At 35.6% G+C, this 19,488-nt stretch overlaps 1 protein-coding gene across 16 annotated transcripts in view; it reads right to left on the bottom strand.

Moving 5' to 3' along the window:
* The window catches only part of LOC122402960 (cAMP-specific 3',5'-cyclic phosphodiesterase), a 437,543-nt gene that overhangs the window by 50,783 nt on the left and 367,272 nt on the right, over positions 1-19,488 (bottom strand). For 13 of the 16 annotated variants that reach the window (XM_043406183.1, XM_043406178.1, XM_043406176.1 and 10 more), the window contains 3 exons: positions 1,370-1,471; positions 839-903; positions 239-351 (listed from right to left, as the gene is read on the bottom strand). In XM_043406183.1, the coding sequence (XP_043262118.1) occupies positions 239-351; positions 839-903; positions 1,370-1,471 (280 nt within the window). Of the gene's footprint in view, positions 1-238; positions 352-838; positions 904-1,369; positions 1,472-8,582; positions 11,256-16,798; positions 18,030-19,488 lie in introns of those variants that run through there. The other 3 variants (XM_043406185.1, XM_043406186.1, XM_043406184.1) reach the window with 3 other exon arrangements.

Below are 19,488 nucleotides of genomic sequence, written 5' to 3'. Positions count from 1 at the left end.
TCTCAGGGGTGATCGAACACCCTGTATATTGAGTTAATTATGCAAGTGGAATTATTCAACACCCCAACAAAAACAAATTTTAAAAATCGAAATCTAGAAAACTAGTGTACTAAGGAATACTTACACTGTTACCATTTGGAAATTAACTGTAAATCCTCTAATGGAGCATGAGAAGACCATCGTACGTGCAGAATGGAGGTGAAAATGAACGTCTATGAGTGAAATGCTTAGAACCTACCTTGAGGGAGGCCATGTCCGACACAGATCGATGCGTCTGAATGGTTTCCAGCTGATCTAAGCACCAGTCCAGCTCCTCCATCGTTTCCACCGCCAGCTTCTGATACGGCTCCTCTGAAAGGAGAAAGAAAATGGAGACGTTAGAGGATGTTCGTGTCAAAGGAAAGATGTAATTAATCGGCGAACGAAAAGGATCTACTGAAAAATTGAAATTGCGAGGGACTACAATGTCCTCGACGATAGTCGAGCATAAAAGCGGCAGATACGCAGTTAGAAGCGATATTAATTAAGTGTTTGGCTCCGGGTAATGCAAGAACGAGCAGTTGTTGAGATAATCGTGTACAATAAAAACGGGTGAAAGAAGTCTCGAGAAGCTTCGATAAAAAGAAAATTACGTTGCAATTGAAAATTTCAAGACACAACCTCATAAAAAAAAAAATAATTAGAATTGTGTCTGAAAAATTGTTGGAAATATCAGTTATCGAACTAACTTTGAAAATTTGTTTATTCGAAAGAAGTTTGAAGTATAGGATGTTTTTGAGGTTAATAAATTTTTAATATTCTAATGGTCAAAATTCAATTTTATTATTAATTATCTCACCTCCTGGTGCCAATATTCGTGGCTGTGGCGTGCTGCTGCCCTGCGCGCCGCTACTCCTTCGCGATCTGAAAATTTAAAAAATATATTTATAACACATCACATAAATGTTATAAAAATTCTTAACAGGACAATGTAAAAGATTCTTAAGTTTTATAAATTCTACTGTAGTTGAAAAGAATTTTAAAAATTGAAAAAATGGATTAAAGAAATATTGTATATAGAGGGTGTTCTGTCAACCCTGAGAAAAATTTTACTGGGAGATTCTAGAGACCAAAATAAGACGAAAATCAAGAATAGTAATTTTTTGATTGAGGCTTCGTTTAAAAGTTATTAATGTTTAAAGTTAAAGTGTGCAGCGTGCACGGTTCCCGTCTCACAAGCGAAACTTTAGACTTTAATAACTTTGTAACGAAGCCTCAATTAAAAAATTACTATTCTTGATTTTTGTCTTATTTTGGCCCCTAGAATCTCCCATTAAAATTTTTCCCAGGGGTGACTATCAGTCGCATAAATAAAATTGTTTTTACTTACTTGTTTGGCGGTACATTTGTGAGCGACACGAAGTTGTTCCTGACCGAGCGCAGAGATGCAAGTACCTGCGCGAATGGCGTGACGATGAGCTCCTCGCCATGGCTGCAAAACAAAATGAACGTAATTCAGTACAGAGAACTCTATAAAAATTAAGGATTAACGGGAGATACAAGGGATCAGCGAGGTGAGCGTTCATGATACGAGGCACGCGATGTCTATTGCACGTTTGCAAAACTGCACTAGAGGCATGCAAGCGTGGCATTTCGAAGTTGCAAACTGTACCCCTTTTCCATTTTCACCGATAATCATCCCTTACATTGATTACAAAACATTTTCTATAATTTCAATTCCTCAACGAAGCTCGAATATTACATAATATTTGTGGAAAGTTGAAATAAGAGCAACCACGGTTCGTGTACTTCCCTACATTGTTCGAGTCAGGGGTTCTCAATCACTTCAAAATTAATTTTTATCTCCCCCCAAAAAAGAATAATAGATGTTTTCAAAAATTAAAAACGACTCATGTATGGAGTAAGGAAGTTCAAATAAGAGCAACCACGGTTCGAGGCAGGGGTTCTCAACCATTTCAAAATTAATTTTTATCCCCTCCAAAAAGAGAATAACAGATCTTTTCAAAAATTAAAAACGACTCATGTATGGAGTAAGGAAGTTCAAATAAGAGCAACCACGGTTCGAGTCAGGGGTTCTCAACCATTTTAAAATTAATTTTGATCCCAAAAAAAAGAATAGATTTTTCAAAAATTAAAAACGACTCATGTATGGAGTAAGGAAGATCAAATAAGAGCAACCACGGTTCGAGTCAGGGGTTCTCAACCATTTCAAAATTAATTTTTATCCCCCCCAAAAAAAGAATAACAGATGTTTTCGAAAATTAAACACGTCTCGTGTATAGAGTAAGGAAGTTCAAATAAAGGCAACCATGGTTCAAGTCAGGGGTTCTCAACCATTTCAAAATTTTTATCCCCCCCAAAAAAAGAATAACAAATGTTTTCAAATATTAAAAACGACTCGTGTATACAGTAAGGTGGACCTTATTTTTCAAAGGACGGCAAAAAATAATAATAATTATAATTCGGTTTTCTCCGCTTTAATTCAAAGTTTCTATACAATTTTGTAAACATTTGAATTCGTTTTTTAGGCTTTATAAGAATACAAAAATATATGATCGCATTAAAAAAAAATTATAACCTTGAAATTTCAAAAATTGAAGAATAAAAAATTTTCAAATTCGATGTGACGCCATTCGTCCAATCTGCACCAAATTTTGTACACATAATTTTTTCGCACAGTGTTACAATTGTAGGGGGCGTCTCGACAAGAAGAATTGCAGAGAATATTTTTACCAAGTAAAACTAAGGTCCACCCTATCGTACAGACGTTGAACCTTGATTGTGGCAGGGAAACGGAGCTGAAAATCCCTGCAGCAATCAAAGCGCCCGATCTAATAAAAAGGGAACCCCACTGACGCGGTGTATCTTCATTATCTCAGCAGTCGCTATAGTAACACCTCTCATACTGTCCTCCGCGCGGGACAAGGTGTTGGACAGGACGAAGGGGTAAAATGCAAAACTCGATTCGTCATTCGACGATCCCCTTCGAAGCTTGTTAGAGACGAGCAGTTCGAAGAAGTGATCACTTATGAACAGAATGACGGAACGAAATAATCTAGATGGATGGAGGAGGCCATATTGTACTGCTAGCTATTGTACATTCCTCCATACAACTTCACTCGTTGCTAAGTTACCATCATTTCCATTTACAAACGCGTTGCAACGAGATTCTACTATACTTTCGTGAACACAATGACACCAGCAATCTTTTTATCTCGAGTTTAATCATCGAAGCAGAGATTTTTAAAAATATTACGCGTCAAGTGTTACAGAAAGGGTTATTTTGTATAATATTTATCGTACGTTAATTGCGTTGATGAGGTACGTGGCAGGAGTCGAATAAGAAGAAATAGTTTGCACGTGGTTAACCTTTTGTAAGAAAACTGTACTTCGACACATCTCTCGCACGTGTCACAAGACGTACTGACTAACAAAGATGGCGCATCCGCTTGCGTTATGGTGGCGCCCTCACCGATCGACTAGGTGGCGCTTTCGATCTACAATCGACTTCAATAAATTGTTTATTTAACTATCTTGAAGAAACAAGCCAGACACGAATAATATAAATAATTCAAATATGATGTAATGAATAAATAATAAAAATATGATGTAATAAATAAATAATTAAAATATAATGTAATAAATAAATAATTAAAATATGATGTAATAAATAAATAATTAAAATATATTGCGTGTCAAGTACTACAAAAAGGACTATTTTATATGATATTTATCACACGTTAAATGTTTCTGTAATTATCGCGAAGAGTCTGGTCGAGCCAGACGCGAACAAACATAACCTAATTTATTGGCTAGTTTGTGCCAATTCTATTTATGCGATTCACGTGCATCAATGTGAATTACTATAACTAGTAAATGCTTTCGTAGCAACGAGCCTGTCGATAAATCTACTGTTATATAATTCTCTAATGTTAGGCTAGCAGTGATAAGAATAAATTCGATTCGAAGGGGGCCTGGAAAGTTCACCTGCATTTTTCATACCACTGCAGTGGTATTTCGCAACGAACCCGAAATGGACAAGCGATTGCGTTCGTCGTAACAGAAGCACGAACGCCCCACTAAAACCATGATACACTTTATCTGGATAAACTTACATTTCATTCTATCAATGAAACTATGAATTTGCATGAAGATTCTTTTAATAATCACACTCTGTGCTTTTTATAAAAACTCAAAGAATAACTCATCTATTAAGAAATTCTTCAACAATTATTAACTGTACTTAGACAACTACAATTTTTAATATTTATGTTTTGCATTCTTACTTTAGTTGATACAGTACCTAGAAGGCTAGTTGCAATGGTAAAATCAAAGGGGAATCCTACTAAATACTAAATGTAGATATTAATTTTCAATTATGTAATAAACTAAAATGGATAATAAATGAATATGACAAAGAGTTTTTCCTTTAAATCAATTTGTTTAGAAGTTATGAGCACTTGTGCCTCAACAAACAGGCTCCGCCAATACTTGATGACCACCACTGAATAAAAGAGTTGTATGCACCTTGTTATTAGAGTGGAAATTCCCCAAAAATACTGTTCTTCTCAGTTCCCCAGGTTGTTCCCTGGCCGAGCTATAAAAATAAAGGCGAGACAGACAATTTCAACAGAATTTCTCTGATTTTATTTAACTCTAGCAGACAAAAGACAGGGGTAACTTTGTTCGTGGAGTCGTTGGAATATCAATTCCACTCGAGGACTGAGATACTTGCCGCCAAAATTGCTTCCACAAAAGACTATACGACATCGTCTCTATCGCGGAGGAAAATCCCGGAAAGTTCCTTCCATCCAGAGGATTAGTCAAAGAACTTGGAAAGCCCAGGGGAAAGTAGGTTACATTAAACGACACTGAGCGGCTATAAAGCGTGTCTCCGTAGCTAAGAAGACATATCTACGTTCCTCTATAAAGCCCTGGACAAGGGACTCGCGTCACGTATGGATGTGCACCTATATACACAGTGTCCACGAAGTCTCCAGTTTGGAATTTCAATGACTTCCAACGAACACGTGACAAACTATTTCGAACACTATTTTAAATAAGCTGTAAAATTAAAATAAGATAGTTTCTTAAATATGAAATCAATTTTCAGTGAATAAAATATTTTATTTTGAAAATTCAAAGTATTAAAATTAAATATTTTATTTCAAAAATTTAAGATGGTTTTCAGAAAATAAATTGTGAAAATTATTAACGTAATGCAGAACGAGATGATAAATTAAATAAATAATTATTTGAACTATGGCACAAATATTTTCAACTTTTTTTTAAAAATAAAATACTATTTGAAATATTATCTTGCAAATGTTTTACAACAAATAAAATATTTTACTTTTAAAAATACATGTATTATCTGACGTAAAATATTTGTGTTTACCATTTGGGGTTTAAAACAGTATTTCACCCAGCTCTGCACTCATGTTGCTCAAGATCGTTATATGGTCGATGGATCCTCCAGGAGCAAGTTTTTTGGCGCGCTCAGCATGAGCTTTTGTTGCATAAAACAGGTTAGTGACAGGTCAACGCGATGGTTCTTCCCCTCGATCAATAACTCGGACCGAACTTTCAAACATTCGTAACGATGTGACTCGAAAAAGACGAGGACAGAATGGAAAGGAAGCAGGAAGCTGCAGAGATGAAAGGGGGAAAAACCGTTTTTACGGAGCCTCAACTGGGGCACAATTTAAAAGACCAATTCGAGGGAAACGTACCGAGCTGCTTCTGAGAAATATCCTGGCTTTCTTCAACATTTTATTCTGTGAATCGAAAGTATTCCGATGTGCTGGAAACTTTTTAATTATTCAATTGCAGTTAAATAACGTTTTCCTCGTAAATACTCATTGATTTGATAGTTAAATGTTTAATTCCATTTTATAACTCTGCCAACTTTGAAAAAAATTTTACTGGGGGATTCTCGAGACCAAAATAAGACGAAAATCAAGAATACCAATTTCTCGATGGAGGCTTTGTTAAAAAGTTATTAACGTTTGAAGTTCCGCCTGTGAGACGGGAACCGCGCGCGCTGCACATTTTAACTTTAAACATTAATAACTTTTTAACGAAGCCTTAATTAAAAAATTACTATTCTTGATTTTTGTCTTATTTTGGCCTCTAGAATAACTCAGTAAAATTTTTCTCAGAGGTGTATAAAACTTAATTATTTTTAAAAAATATATGTTGGATTTTAGTTACGTAATGAAATATATGTAAATGTTGATTTTTAGCGCGTTGGTTAAGCGCTTGTGAGAACGCGATCCCTCTGGTGGCGACGCCACGAACAATAAAAAAAAAGAAAATATTTTGAACACTGTGCTAGAAACTTTCTAATTATTCAATTGCACGAGGTTAAATAATAACAACATTTTCCTCGTAAATACTCACAATTTGATAATTACGTTTAATTCCATTAACATTTAAAAAAAAAAAAATATTTTGAAAACTCTGCTAGAAACTTTGTAATTATTCAATTGCACGTCGAATAACAACGTTCTCGTAAATACTTACGATTTGTTAATTACGTTTATCGAACAGTAAATTGTTGTGTAATATTTATTTAATGTATTATCTCAATATTTACGTTACGAATATCGGTTACGAAATCAAAATACCGACAAATAATATTAATTTCGAGTTAATGAGAAAGCACGATGAAATAAATAAATTAATTTGCAGCTTTTAACTGAATTTGGATTTATTTTCCAACAAGGGCAGAAATAGATTCGTCGAAAAACTGTAAATGAGTTTCTGGCCTTTCTCCAAGCATATGGATTTATTTTCCCTGACAGTCATTTACTTCATTCATTATGCAGATGCATCAAACCGATAAACATGCGGGTAATAAATGTTCGAGCCATTCATGAATGGGTCCCTTGAACGTCAGCCAGCAATTTTCGTCGTTTCGCGGCATATTGCGAAATATTTTGCAAACAGCCCTGAAGCTGTATTTTTGTCTAGAGAAACCTGTACCGAATTTACGACACTTAAAATAATCACATTAGCAAACTTCATTTGTGAAACTTTGAATTTGAATTTGAATTTGCAAACTTTGTAAAATCTGGTGTTTTTTTATTTTTATTTTAAATTGCATTTTCTAAATTGCAATACGAAACTTATTTTCTTTCAAGATTGCTCTTTAATTCGTTTGAAAGAAAATGAAATATTGCAAAACTCGACTGTGGAAGTCGTTGGTTAATATTTTTAAATAATTGCATTTTCTAGTTTGCAATTTTTTTCTCGAAAATGCGTAGGATTTCAGGGGTGTGTGTATTTACCAAATGTGTTTATAATTGACGCCTGGAACTAAAAATAATTTTTTTAGGACGATTTGAAAATTTTTATTTTCGCCGAAAAATTGGTCGATCTTTCTGAATTTTTTACTCGAAAACGCATAGGATTTCGAGGGTATGTCTATTGACCAAGAAGGATTGTAATTGACTCCAGCAACCGAAAACAATTTTTTCAAAACGATTTGAAAATTTTTATTTTCGCCGAAAAATTTGTCGATCTTCCTGAATTTTTTTCTTGAAAATGCGTAGAATTTCGAGGGTATGTCTATTGACAAAAAATGATTATAATTGACCCCAACAACCGAAAATAATTTTTTCAAAAAGATTTGAAAATTATTATTTTTGTAGAAAAATTTAGGTCGCTACCTCCTGTTGATTTTTCTTAAAAATTCGTTCTTGATTTTTAATAAATATGTTTGACGCCCTACAGAAAAGTTGTCTAATACTTATTTGTAGGTACCGATGAGCTCTATTTCAGAAAAAAGTTTCATTGTAATATATTCACTATTGTAGGAGTTATGGCCGTTTGAAAATTGAACAATTGTTATGGGGGGGGTTAAGGAACAATTTGTCGAATATTCTTGAAATTTCTAAATATTCTTTACTAAAATATGCGTTGTTTGCATTTTGAAACTTCAAAATCCTCCAATCCATTCAAAAGTTATGATTTTTTAAACATTCGCTTGAAATTTCTAACCTCACATTATATTTTTGGTAAGGAATTTTTTTCTCGAAACTGACTAGGATTTCGAGGGTATGTCTATTCACCAAAAATAACAATAATTGATTCCTCCAATCAAAAATAATTTTTTCAAAACGATTTGAAATTTTTTAATTTCGACCTATAATTGTCCACTTATTTTTGTCCCCCGGCAATTATCCAACATTTTCGTCAAATATACCTCATTTCAACACAAATATAAATACACCTTAAATAATCTATGTACCATAAACATACATAATACATAAAACTTAAGTGCCCAATTCTACTTCAACTAAATGTAATTCCTAAATTCCCCTACCTGTCCACTTAACTTTGCCCCTAACTGTACCATCACCTTTATTTCTGATCATACCTATCAAAACCTCAAAGTCCCAACATAATTATCGGTCGCGAGTGTGAAATGAAACAAACCCTCGTAAAAATCCCCAAAATTCATTCACCAAAGTCTCCAAAGTCCCGAGCGTTGACAAACAATTACTAAACAGCTTGACGACCGATCGTCGACCTGGATTCGACACCCCCAACTCCTCCAACGATCATCATCCACTTACAAGTCTCTCTTTGGCGGCGATTCGAAGCACTGCTCCCAGAAGAGAGTCTTCCTAGACGATCGTACCCGGAGAGCGGATGCCGACTGAGTCCGTGGCAGCCCTCCGGAACTCCCCGCGGCGCCCCCCGCGCCCAAAGATGGCGAGCTCATGCCACCGCCGCAACGCTTCAGTCCGCCGGTGGACTCCGCGAAGTCCATTAGCCCCCCGCTGGAGCCTGACATCGTTACGCTGGCCCGCTCCTCACTATCCAGGACATTTCACCCCGATCTCCACCTGGTCTTCCGTCTTCCGCCACATTTCTCGCGAACCAGCCGCTCGTCGACTCCGTTAAATTATGCGATCCGTGCCCTCATGAAGCTTGGGCGACACCCAAACCGCCTAATGACTTTGGTGCTCGATGGCCGCTCGATTGGACGATCTGACAATTCCGCGTGGTGGCGCATAGTTGGCTAAGGACGGAGGACACGGTCCTCGAGACACTTCCGGTTCATGGTCGACGCGGAAAGAATCACCAAGGCTTATCCGGCTGCTTTATTCCTGGTGGACGTTCGACGGTCTTTGCTTTTGTTCTCTTCATGGAGGCGACTGTTCTTGGGATTCCATTTTTGTTCGAAACGCGGGTCCAATTTCGCTGTTTAATCGCGGGGAAGACACTCGACGCACTTTTGTCCACGATCGAATTCCAAAGTCACTTTATGGGTGCTGGTAATCGTAAACGTTGTTGTGAACTGATGGTGGCTGGACCCTTCGGGAGGATATTTTTAGAGATATCACTGGCACAGAGGAATTTCGTGTTCGTTACTGCTTCGAGAAGATCTTGTTTATAACTATTTTTGTAACGTGCTTCTATTCGAAATAACGAATTTTTTTATCAGCGATTTATTCGTGAGATAAATAAATTGAAACCCCAGAATCGTACACGATAGAAATGGTGGAAGAGACTAGTTTTTATGGTCAGTTTTATACGTAAAAATGGCAATAACCTATTAAATTTTTTATTAGGCATAATATAGGTGGTACTTTTTATATTATTTATAAATTTTTATTTGTTATTTTTACTTCGACTGGCATGAAAATGTCTCAAATATCTTGAAATTTACGAATATATTTCAGTTTTCACTGAAATTGCAATTTAAATTGCAGATTCTCACTACTTATTACTCGTGACGAATATACTCGTCATAACACAAAATTTTGCACTTTTATCATGACGAGTATACTCGTCAGAAGCAATTAACTTAGATTCTCACTATTTATTACTCGTGACGAATGTACTCGTCATAACTCAAAATTTTGCATTTTTATCATGACGAGTATATTCGTCAGAAGCAGTTGATTTAAATTCTGACTATTTATTACGCGTGACGAATGTACTCGTTATAACAGAAAATTTTGGACTTTTTTCGTGACGAATATACTCGTCATAACACAAAATTTGTTGCACTTTTTTCATGACGAGTATACTCGTCAGAAGCAGTTGATTGAAATTCTCACTATTTATTACGCATGACGAATATACTCGTCGTAACACACAATTTTGGACTCTACCCATGACGAATATACTCGTCATAACACAAAATTTTGCACTTTTCTCATGACGAGTATACTCGTCAGAAGCAGTTAACTAAAATTCTCACTACGGATTATTCGTGACGAAAATACTCGTCATATCACAAAATCTGGGCCTTTTTTCATGACGAATATACTCGTCATAACACAAAACTTATCATGACGAGTATACTCGTCACAATAAGTTAACTTAAATTCTCACTACTCATTACACGCCACGAATATATTCGTCATAACACAAAATTTTGCACTTTTCTCATGACGAGTATACTCGTCACAATCTGAATAATGTCAAAATATCCTCCCTATCTTAATTTTATTTTGTGTTTAAGATTCCAAGATTCGAATTAGTTGGGAATTTTTGTTATTCTCAATTCACTCGTTACTTTCCATTGTATGAAACCTAGGGACTTTTTTGTAGGCTCTAGACAAGCCATTAGGACGATTGAGTATCAAAGAGACTGCAGTTAAATTCGCTCCGTCGATCCGTTGGGCGAAAGTACGTGCGCGTGGGCGTCGCGAAGCTTCCACGAATCGTGTGTATCAGTAAGCACTCAAAGCAACAGCGTGTTCGGTCGTCGTTAATATTTCATATTGTTACTAAAATTACTGTCGTCCGTCGGACGAGCTGGATATTGCACGTTCGTTTCGTTCGCGCTGGAACGAGGTAATTTAGGTCCCTTTGGCAACTCTAACGAGAGGAACTTTGTCCCCCCAATAGCTCCACGAAGCTGTTGAACTTTCCGTTTGCGCCCTATTTCTTGCAAGCCAAACCAAAACATCGATCAAATTAAACCGAGAAATAGTTGACGACTGAATAGTAAAGAGTGGACGTTAGTTGATAGTAAATTTTTTTGTTCAATTTTTTCATTGGAACGACCCATAAAATTGTGAAAATTATTGAGAAAATGATGTATGCACAATTTTGGGCAAAATGGATAACGGGAAATGGTGCCACATCGAATTTGAAATTTTTTTATTCTTATGTAATTCATTCTTTTTAAAAATTTTTTTTCCAACATCAATTTTTGAAATTTCAAAGTCATAATTTGGTTTCTATGTTTTTATAGAGCGCAAAAAAACGAATCTTCTGATTTTATAAAATTTCAAAAAATTATCCATTTTTCAAAATTGAGGAAGAAGTAGAAAATAAATTCCACACTTATACAAACACACTAGTGAAATTCAAATATATTATTAATTAGTCGTAACAACGACCTAATGTTCTAATACTCGAAATTTGTGGAATTCAAAGATATTATTAATTAGTCGTAACAACGACCTAACGTTCTAATATTCGAAATTCGTGAAATTAAAAGATATTATTAATTAGTCGTAACAACGACCTAACGTTCTAATACCCGAAATCCCCGAAATTCAAAGATATTATTAATTAGTCATAACAACGACCTAACCTTCTAATACTCGAAATTCGTGAAATTGAAATATATTATTAATTAGTCGTAACAACGACCTAATACTCGAAATTCGTGAAATTAAAAGATGTTATTAATTAGTCGTAACAACGACCTAACGTTCTAATATTCGAAATTTGTGAAATTAAAAGATATTATTAATTAGTCGTAACAACGACCTAACGTTCTAATACTCGAAATTCGTGAAATTAAAATATATTATTAATTAGTCGTAACAACGACCTAACGTTCTAATACTCGAAATTCGTGAAATTAAAAGATATTATTAATTAGTCGTAACAACGACCTAACGTTCTAATACTCGAAATTCGTGAAATTCAAAGATATTATTAATTAGTCATAACAGCGACCTAACGTCTACTACTCAATAGATGCATCGTATATACTGAGTGATTGAAAATTCTTCAAAACAACAATTATTTTCTGAACGAAGAATTTAAGAAATTTAAAAAATATCCATTTTTCAAAATTGAGGAACAAGTAGAAAATAAATTCCACACTTATGCAAACACACTAGTGAAATTCAAATATATTATTAATTAGTCCTAACAGCGACCTAATGTTCTATTACTCATTAGATGCATTGTATACAAAAAGTCCGAGTGATTGAAAATTCTTCGAAAGCAACAATTCTTTTCTGAACGAAGAATTTCATAAAATTTAAAAAATATCCATTTTTCAAAATTGATGGAGAAGTGGAAAACAAATTTGAAACTTTCTGATTAATTTCGGGAGGAATATGGGTTATTCCCACGTGTTTTGGTACACTCCGCGCGATCGATCTCTGACGAAATTGCACGACGAATTGCAACGAGAGTCGACGAAATCGTAAAACGGGAAACGCTGACCGTTGGTGATTGCAATTTCCGTCCGGTCGCGTTAATTCTAGCGTCGTTATTCCAGCGAACGACGCGGTTGCGACAATCGAGACGAGAATCTCGATCCTAGAACCGATTACGCGAAGAATTTTCATAATTCTTCTGCTGCTTCGAGGCTGAATACCGCCTCGTTACGATAAGAACCAACGGGGACAACCAATTACCCATTCAAGCATGGCGAAATACCCCATATCATTATTATTATACGAGCAAAATTTTTTTGATAGCAGAATATACAATATACAAACCGAAAATTGTGGTACGAATTAACAACTGGGGGGCAATTCTAACATTAAAATTGCCTTTTCTATCAGATTCCAAAATCTTTTATTTACCTATACAGGGTGTTCCGTCAACCTTGGGAAAAATTTTAATGGGGGATTCTAGGGGTCAAAATAAGACGAAAATCAAGAATAGCAATTTGTTGATTGAGGTTTCGTTAAGAAGTAACTAACGTTTAAAGTTGCGCCTGTGAGACGGGAACCGCGCACGCTGCACACTTTAACTTTAAACGTTAATAACTTTTTAACGAAGCCTTAATTAAAAAATTATTATTCTTGATTTTCGTCTTATTTTGGCCTCCAAAATCCCCCATTAAAATTTTTCCCAGTGTTAAACTTTACTTTTTCAAAGACGATAAATTAATTTCCTCCTAAAATCGAGTTAACAGACAATCGAAGGTTTCATCAATTTTCTAACCTCGTCACTCGATGAATCCTATTCAACGAACTATCTTTCCCTCAAGGAGAAACTGTCGTCGAGAATCAATTTCGACCGTGGTGAAGAAGAAATCTAGCAAGTCGTGGAGCGCAATTATTCGTGATTGGTTAGGAAAGTCCAAGTCGATTTTCAATGCACGACTCACTCTTTGCTCGCCTAATTGCTCGATCCTTTCCAAGCAAACGAAATTACACGAACGTATTCCGGAGCTTTCGATTCCGAGTTTGCCACGAGCTAATCTCGAGGCGCCACTCGGCGGTTAAACGAACCGAACGGAGTCCGAGTTTTCTATCTTTTTCTCGCGTTTCGGTGCTGCCTCGTCGCGCGATAATAATCGAGTTCCTCTGTGGACAGAGAGATTGAAAGGACTTCCGGCGGAGAAAGGCGATCGAGCGTCCCGGGGAAAATTCTTTGTGAAATTTTATAAGTTTGAAATTATGACAGACAAGCTTTAACCTTTTCACGGATGAATTAACCCTTTGCAAACAGTTTATAAAAAGATATTTAACAAATGCTTCCCTTGTGACAGGTTATGAAGTAAAAAGTAGAGTTATTTTCACATTAATTTCAGTCATTTTTTAATCTATTCTTATTGGGTTTTTTTTTATTGCTTTATTCTTTGTTTTGGCTTCTGTTGAAGGTAATTTGGGATGAAGTTTCTTTTTTAGAAAGGGTTTCTATTAGACGGTTAATTCAACAGATGGAATAAATAAGGAAATTATTGTTGGAGATAAAGCGTCATCTGTTCCTGCGCCACCTAGCGTTCTTTTGACTTACTACTATTGTATTGTGTTCTTTGGCTGTAACGAAGCCTCGTGCTAATTGAATGTGTGTTTCTGAGGGGAAGTTTTGCTCATTTGAACCCCCCCAAATTCTCATATTTATTATTAATTTTAAGGAATAAATAAACATGTTTTTTATTTTAATTAAATGACTCGCGTGGGATAATTTAATCCATGTGAAAGAAATTCGTTTGGGGCAAAAAAATTACCTAAATGAATATTTAAAATCGAATTATAGAAAGTTAGTTTACTAATGAATTAAAACTTTTTATTAGTAAAACTTGTAGGAGCTTGTATTTTTTTAAATATTTAGAACTCGAATTGTATTTATAGAGGAAAAAGCCTGATATTTATATAAAATTCTGACTAAAATATTGTTCAAATTATTTAATTTCGAAATATTACCTAAACGAATAATTAAAATTGAAATGTACAAAATTAATTTACTAATGAATTAAAACTTTTTGTTAGTGAAACTTATAGGAACTTGTAATTTTTTAAACATTTATATATTTATTTAAAAAGTCAGATATGTATATAAAATTTTGACTTAAATATTATTCAAATGATATGCTTTGAAAAGGTTACCAAAACGAAAAATTTAAAATCGAAATCTAGAAAGTTAATTTTGTTGAGGAATGCAGTGTCGCCATCTATAAGACTTATTCGAATGGGACTCCCCCGGCGCGACGCCCAAAATGGACGTAGAACTCGATGGTGAAAAGCACTATTAAAGTAATAATAGTTAACTATAATAACTAAATATAATAAAATTACTAATTCAAACTTTTTATCCGTAGAATTTGTAGAAACATGCTTTCAAACGATTTAAACTAATATTTTTAAATATACAAAGCTCGAATTATATTTATATAACACTAAATACAAAACAAAAAAAAAGACTAATAATTATATAGGCTGTCCAGTCAACCATGGGAAAAATTTTAATGAGGGGTTCTAGAGGCCAAAATAAGACGAAAATCAAGAATACCAATTTGTTGATGAAGGCTTCGTTAAAAAGTTATTAACAATTAAATTCAAAAATTTCAAATCGTGCTAAAAAATTATTTTTAGCTAGGGGGGTCAATTACCATCATTTTTTGTCATTATACATACCCTCGAAATCCTACGCATTTTTGAGAAAAAAATTCAAGAAAATGGACCAATTTTTCGTCGAAATTGAAAATTTTTCAAATCATTCTAAAAAAATTATTTTCGGTTGCGGGGGTCATTTACAATCATTTTTGGTCATGACAGATACCCTCAAAATCCTATCCATTTTCGAGAAAAAAATTCCTTACCGAAAATTTAATTAAATGCCCAATTTTTCGACGCAAAAAAAAAAATTTCAAATCGTTCTGGAAAAATTATCTTTGGTTGCGAGGGTCGATTACAATAATTTTTGGTGAATAGACATACCACCGAAATCCTGCGCATTTTCAAGTAAAAAATTCGAGAAGATTTGAAATTTTTCGACCGGAAAAAAGAAATTTCAAATCGTTTTGGAAAAATTATTTTCGATCGCGTGGGTCAGTTGCAATAATTTTTGGTGAATAGACATATCCTCGAAATCTTGCGCATTTTCGAGAAAAAAATTCAGTAAGGGCGGAACTTTAAACGTTAATAACTTTTTAACAAATCCCCCATCAACAAATTACTATTCTTGATTTTCGTCTTGTTTTGGCCTCCAGAATCCCCCATTAAAATTTTTCCCAAGGGTGACCAAACACCTTGTATATCAAATTCTGACTAAAATATTGTTCAAATTTTGGAAAGGTTACCAAAACGAATATTTCAAATCGAAATCCAGAAAGTTATTTTCCGGGCTTCCAAACGATTTAAACTAATTTAAAAAAATATTCAGATCTAGAATTATATTTATATATCACTCGATACAAGGGGAACGCCTGATATGTATATAAAATTCCATAAATATTCAGTGTTTTCCAGATCACGTTCGATGCATATTTATGAAACTTGTTTGGTCTCCGGGAAAATACTACAAATTCTACCGTTCGTTCGAATTCAGTCCACGTTATTGCGTCCAGTTTAAAAATATATTAAAACAGCGTCGGTTCTTGTATACGCACGTTGTAAATTTATTATTCGAACCGTGCAATTCCTAATCGTTGTCGACAAGGAGTAAAAATACCTCTCAAGGATACGAGGAATCATGACATCAACAAACCCGAAGCCTTTCGTCTCGAGTGCAACTCTGAGCGCAATTACGGTTACAAACACGGTAAGCGGAAGAAAGTGTTGAATGAGTCGTATAATCTTTGACCTTTTGTTTCCTGCACGTACACTCTCGACTCGTCAATATTTAAACAACGAAACGAACTTTAATTTCCCGTACACAGTCTACGAAACTAAATTTTCGCGTTTGCACACGAAGGGTCTCGATATCTAGGTTAGGTACTCACGATTGTTTCCTAAATCCTAACCTAACCACAATCAGACGTGACTCGCGAAAAAAGTGTCGAATCCAGACATTCGAGGAAATCTCGACACGTCGATATTTAGGTTAGGAATTCACGATCCTTTCTGTCCTGAATCCTAACCTGATCACGATTCTATCAGACGTGACTCGCGAAAAAAGTTTCGAATCCTTACGACCGATAGCGTCACCTATCGCGTTCCTTTACCGAGCACTCCTGTAAACGTGACCTAACCAATTCTATTTCTAGCTCGATCCGCCTAAAATGATTCTCAGCAGGCACGCGTAACCCCCAAAGACCTTCGACGTCAACAACTAACAGAACACACTTCTCGGCGACGATTTTCGTAAACGTCGATTCCCCCCATATGCATAATGTACACATCACTCTTACTTTCACGAGCGAACTTCCGTGGAAACGATATTCGAATCCTCGATCGATCGTCGGTTTTCCTTGTCACTGAACAGTTACCCACGGTCTGGGCACACCGTCGACCGCGAACGATCATCCGGGAACACGGCAGAAAACACGCAGAGACTCCTCGTATTGCGTCGCGTGATTCGTCGAGCGTAGAACGGATATTCGTCGCAGATCGCGAGCGTCTCTCGCCCACGCGAACGTTACGAGGTACGCGTAATCGCGGCCGACGGCACGTCGTGTGACGCGGGGATCATCGACGAGCGATCAACGGCCCGCTGCATCGATCGCGAGATACGCCGCCACACGTTCGCGACAGGGGGAGCAATAAAATAGTCCGAGGGAACGGTGGATGGTGAAACACGGTCAGCGTGACGCGTGTAACCATAGGTACCGTGCACCGTGCGTTGGAAAAAGGTCGACGCGCTGACGTCGTCGGAGACACCTCGTGCTCGACGCGACGTCCAACTGGCCGGGGTGTTCTGGTTTTGCAGAGATTTCACTCGGCGCATAGGGGTGGGGGAGGCGGGGCGCGATTTGCGCGGGAAACTTGCGCGTTGTCCCGACCGACGACGCTCGTCTCGCTCCGACCAGCGCTCGGTGTTTGTTTCCTTTTACTTTGGAGCGATATTTGCGTCTAACGATATTAGAATTGCGTTTGATGCTGGGACTGGACAATCATGGTGTGTTTGTTTGCATCGAAGAAATTAAAATAGATACAGGTGAAGGAATATATAATGGAAATAAGTGTTTAGTTTCTTATAGAGGGTGTTCGGTGAACTTGGCGAAAAATTTGAATTCTAGAGGCAAATATTAGGAATAGTAATTTGGTGATTGAGACTTTGTTGAAAAGTTGTTAACGTTTAAAGTTAATCTGTGAACACCTGCGTATGAGTGACAGTGGTTCTCAGAAGAGGCTGTCGATATGTCAGTAAGTAGAGTTTCTTATGGTGAGTGAGAACCACTGCTACAGGCGGAACTTTAAATGTTAACAACTTTTTAATGAAGCCTCAATCAACAAATTAGTATTCTTGATTTTCGTCTTATTTTGGCCTATAAAATCCCTCATTATAATTTTATATGGCAAATAATTGGCCTACATCTATATATGAAGTGATAAAAAAATTTTTTTTCTCGAAAATGTGTAGAATTTCTGGGGTATGTCTATTCACCAAAAATGATTATAATTGATCTCTGCAACTGAAAATAATTTTTTCAAAACGATTTGAAATTTTCCAATTTCGCCAAAAAATTTGTCCACCTTCCCGAATTTTTTTCTCGAAAATCCATAGCATTTCGACTGTATATCTATTCACCAAAAATGATTGTAAGTGACACCTGCAATTAAAAATAATTTTTCCGGAACGATTTGAAATTTTTCAATTTTTTCGAAAAACATGCCCCCATACTTGAATTTTTTTCTCGAAATCCATAGCATTTCGAGTGCATGTCTATTCACCAAAAATGATTGTAACTGACCCCTGCAACTAAAAATAATTTTTTTAGAACGATTTGAAATTTTTCAATTCCGCCAAAAAATTTGACCACTTTCCCGAATTTTTTTCTCGAAACTGCGTAGGATTTCGAGGGTAAGTCTATTCACCAAAAATAATTGTAATTGACCCCTGCAACTAAAAATAATTTTTCCAGAGCGATTTGAAATTTTTTAATTTCGCCAAAAAAATTGTCCATCTTCCCGAATATTTTTCTCGAAAATCCATAGCATTTCGACTGTATATCTATTCACCAAAAATGATTGTAAGTGACACCTGCAATTAAAAATAATTTTTCCAGAACGATTTGAAATTTTTCAATTTCGCCAAAAAATTTGTCCACCTTTCCGAATTTTTTTCTCGAAACTGCGTAGGATTTCGAGGGTAAGTGTATTCACCAAAAATAATTGTAATTGACCCCTGTGAACAAAAATAATTTTTCCGGAACGATTTGAAATTTTTCAATTTTTTCGAAAAATATGCCCCCATACTTGAATTTTTTTCTCGAAATCCATAGCATTTCGAGTGCATGTCTATTCACCAAAAATGATTGTAACTGACCCCTGCAACTAAAAATAATTTTTTTAGAACGATTTGAAATTTTTCAATTCCGCCAAAAAATTTGACCACTTTCCCGAATTTTTTTCTCGAAACTGCGTAGGATTTCGAGGGTAAGTCTATTCACCAAAAATAATTGTAATTGACCCCTGCAACTAAAAATAATTTTTCCAGAGCGATTTGAAATTTTTTAATTTCGCCAAAAAAATTGTCCATCTTCCCGAATTTTTTTCTCGAAAATGCGTCAAATTTCGAAGGTATGCGTATTCACCGAAAATGATTGCAATTGACTCCTGCAAACGAAAATAATTTTTCCGAAACGATTTGAAATTTTTTAATTTTGTCGAAAAATGTGCCCCCCTACTCGAATTTTTTTCTCGAAAATCCATAGCATTTCGAGTATATGTCTATTCACCAAAAATGATTATAACTGACCTCCGCAATTAAAAATATTTTTTTCAAAATGATTTGAAACTTTTCATTTTCGCCGAAAAATATGGTCCATATTTCTTGAAAATTTGTTTTTGATTTTTATTAAATTTGTTTGACGCCGTATGGAAATGTTGTTTAATACTTTTTTGTAGATACCCATGAGCTCTACTTCAGAAATAAATT

The sequence above is a fragment of the Colletes gigas genome, unplaced genomic scaffold (assembly GCF_013123115.1).
Source record: "Colletes gigas isolate AHSC1104 unplaced genomic scaffold, ASM1312311v1 Colletes_gigas_Sc00042, whole genome shotgun sequence".
Lineage (NCBI taxonomy): Eukaryota > Metazoa > Arthropoda > Insecta > Hymenoptera > Colletidae > Colletes > Colletes gigas.
Note: the sequence above shows the minus strand (reverse complement) of the source record. Positions and strands in the feature narration are given on the sequence as shown.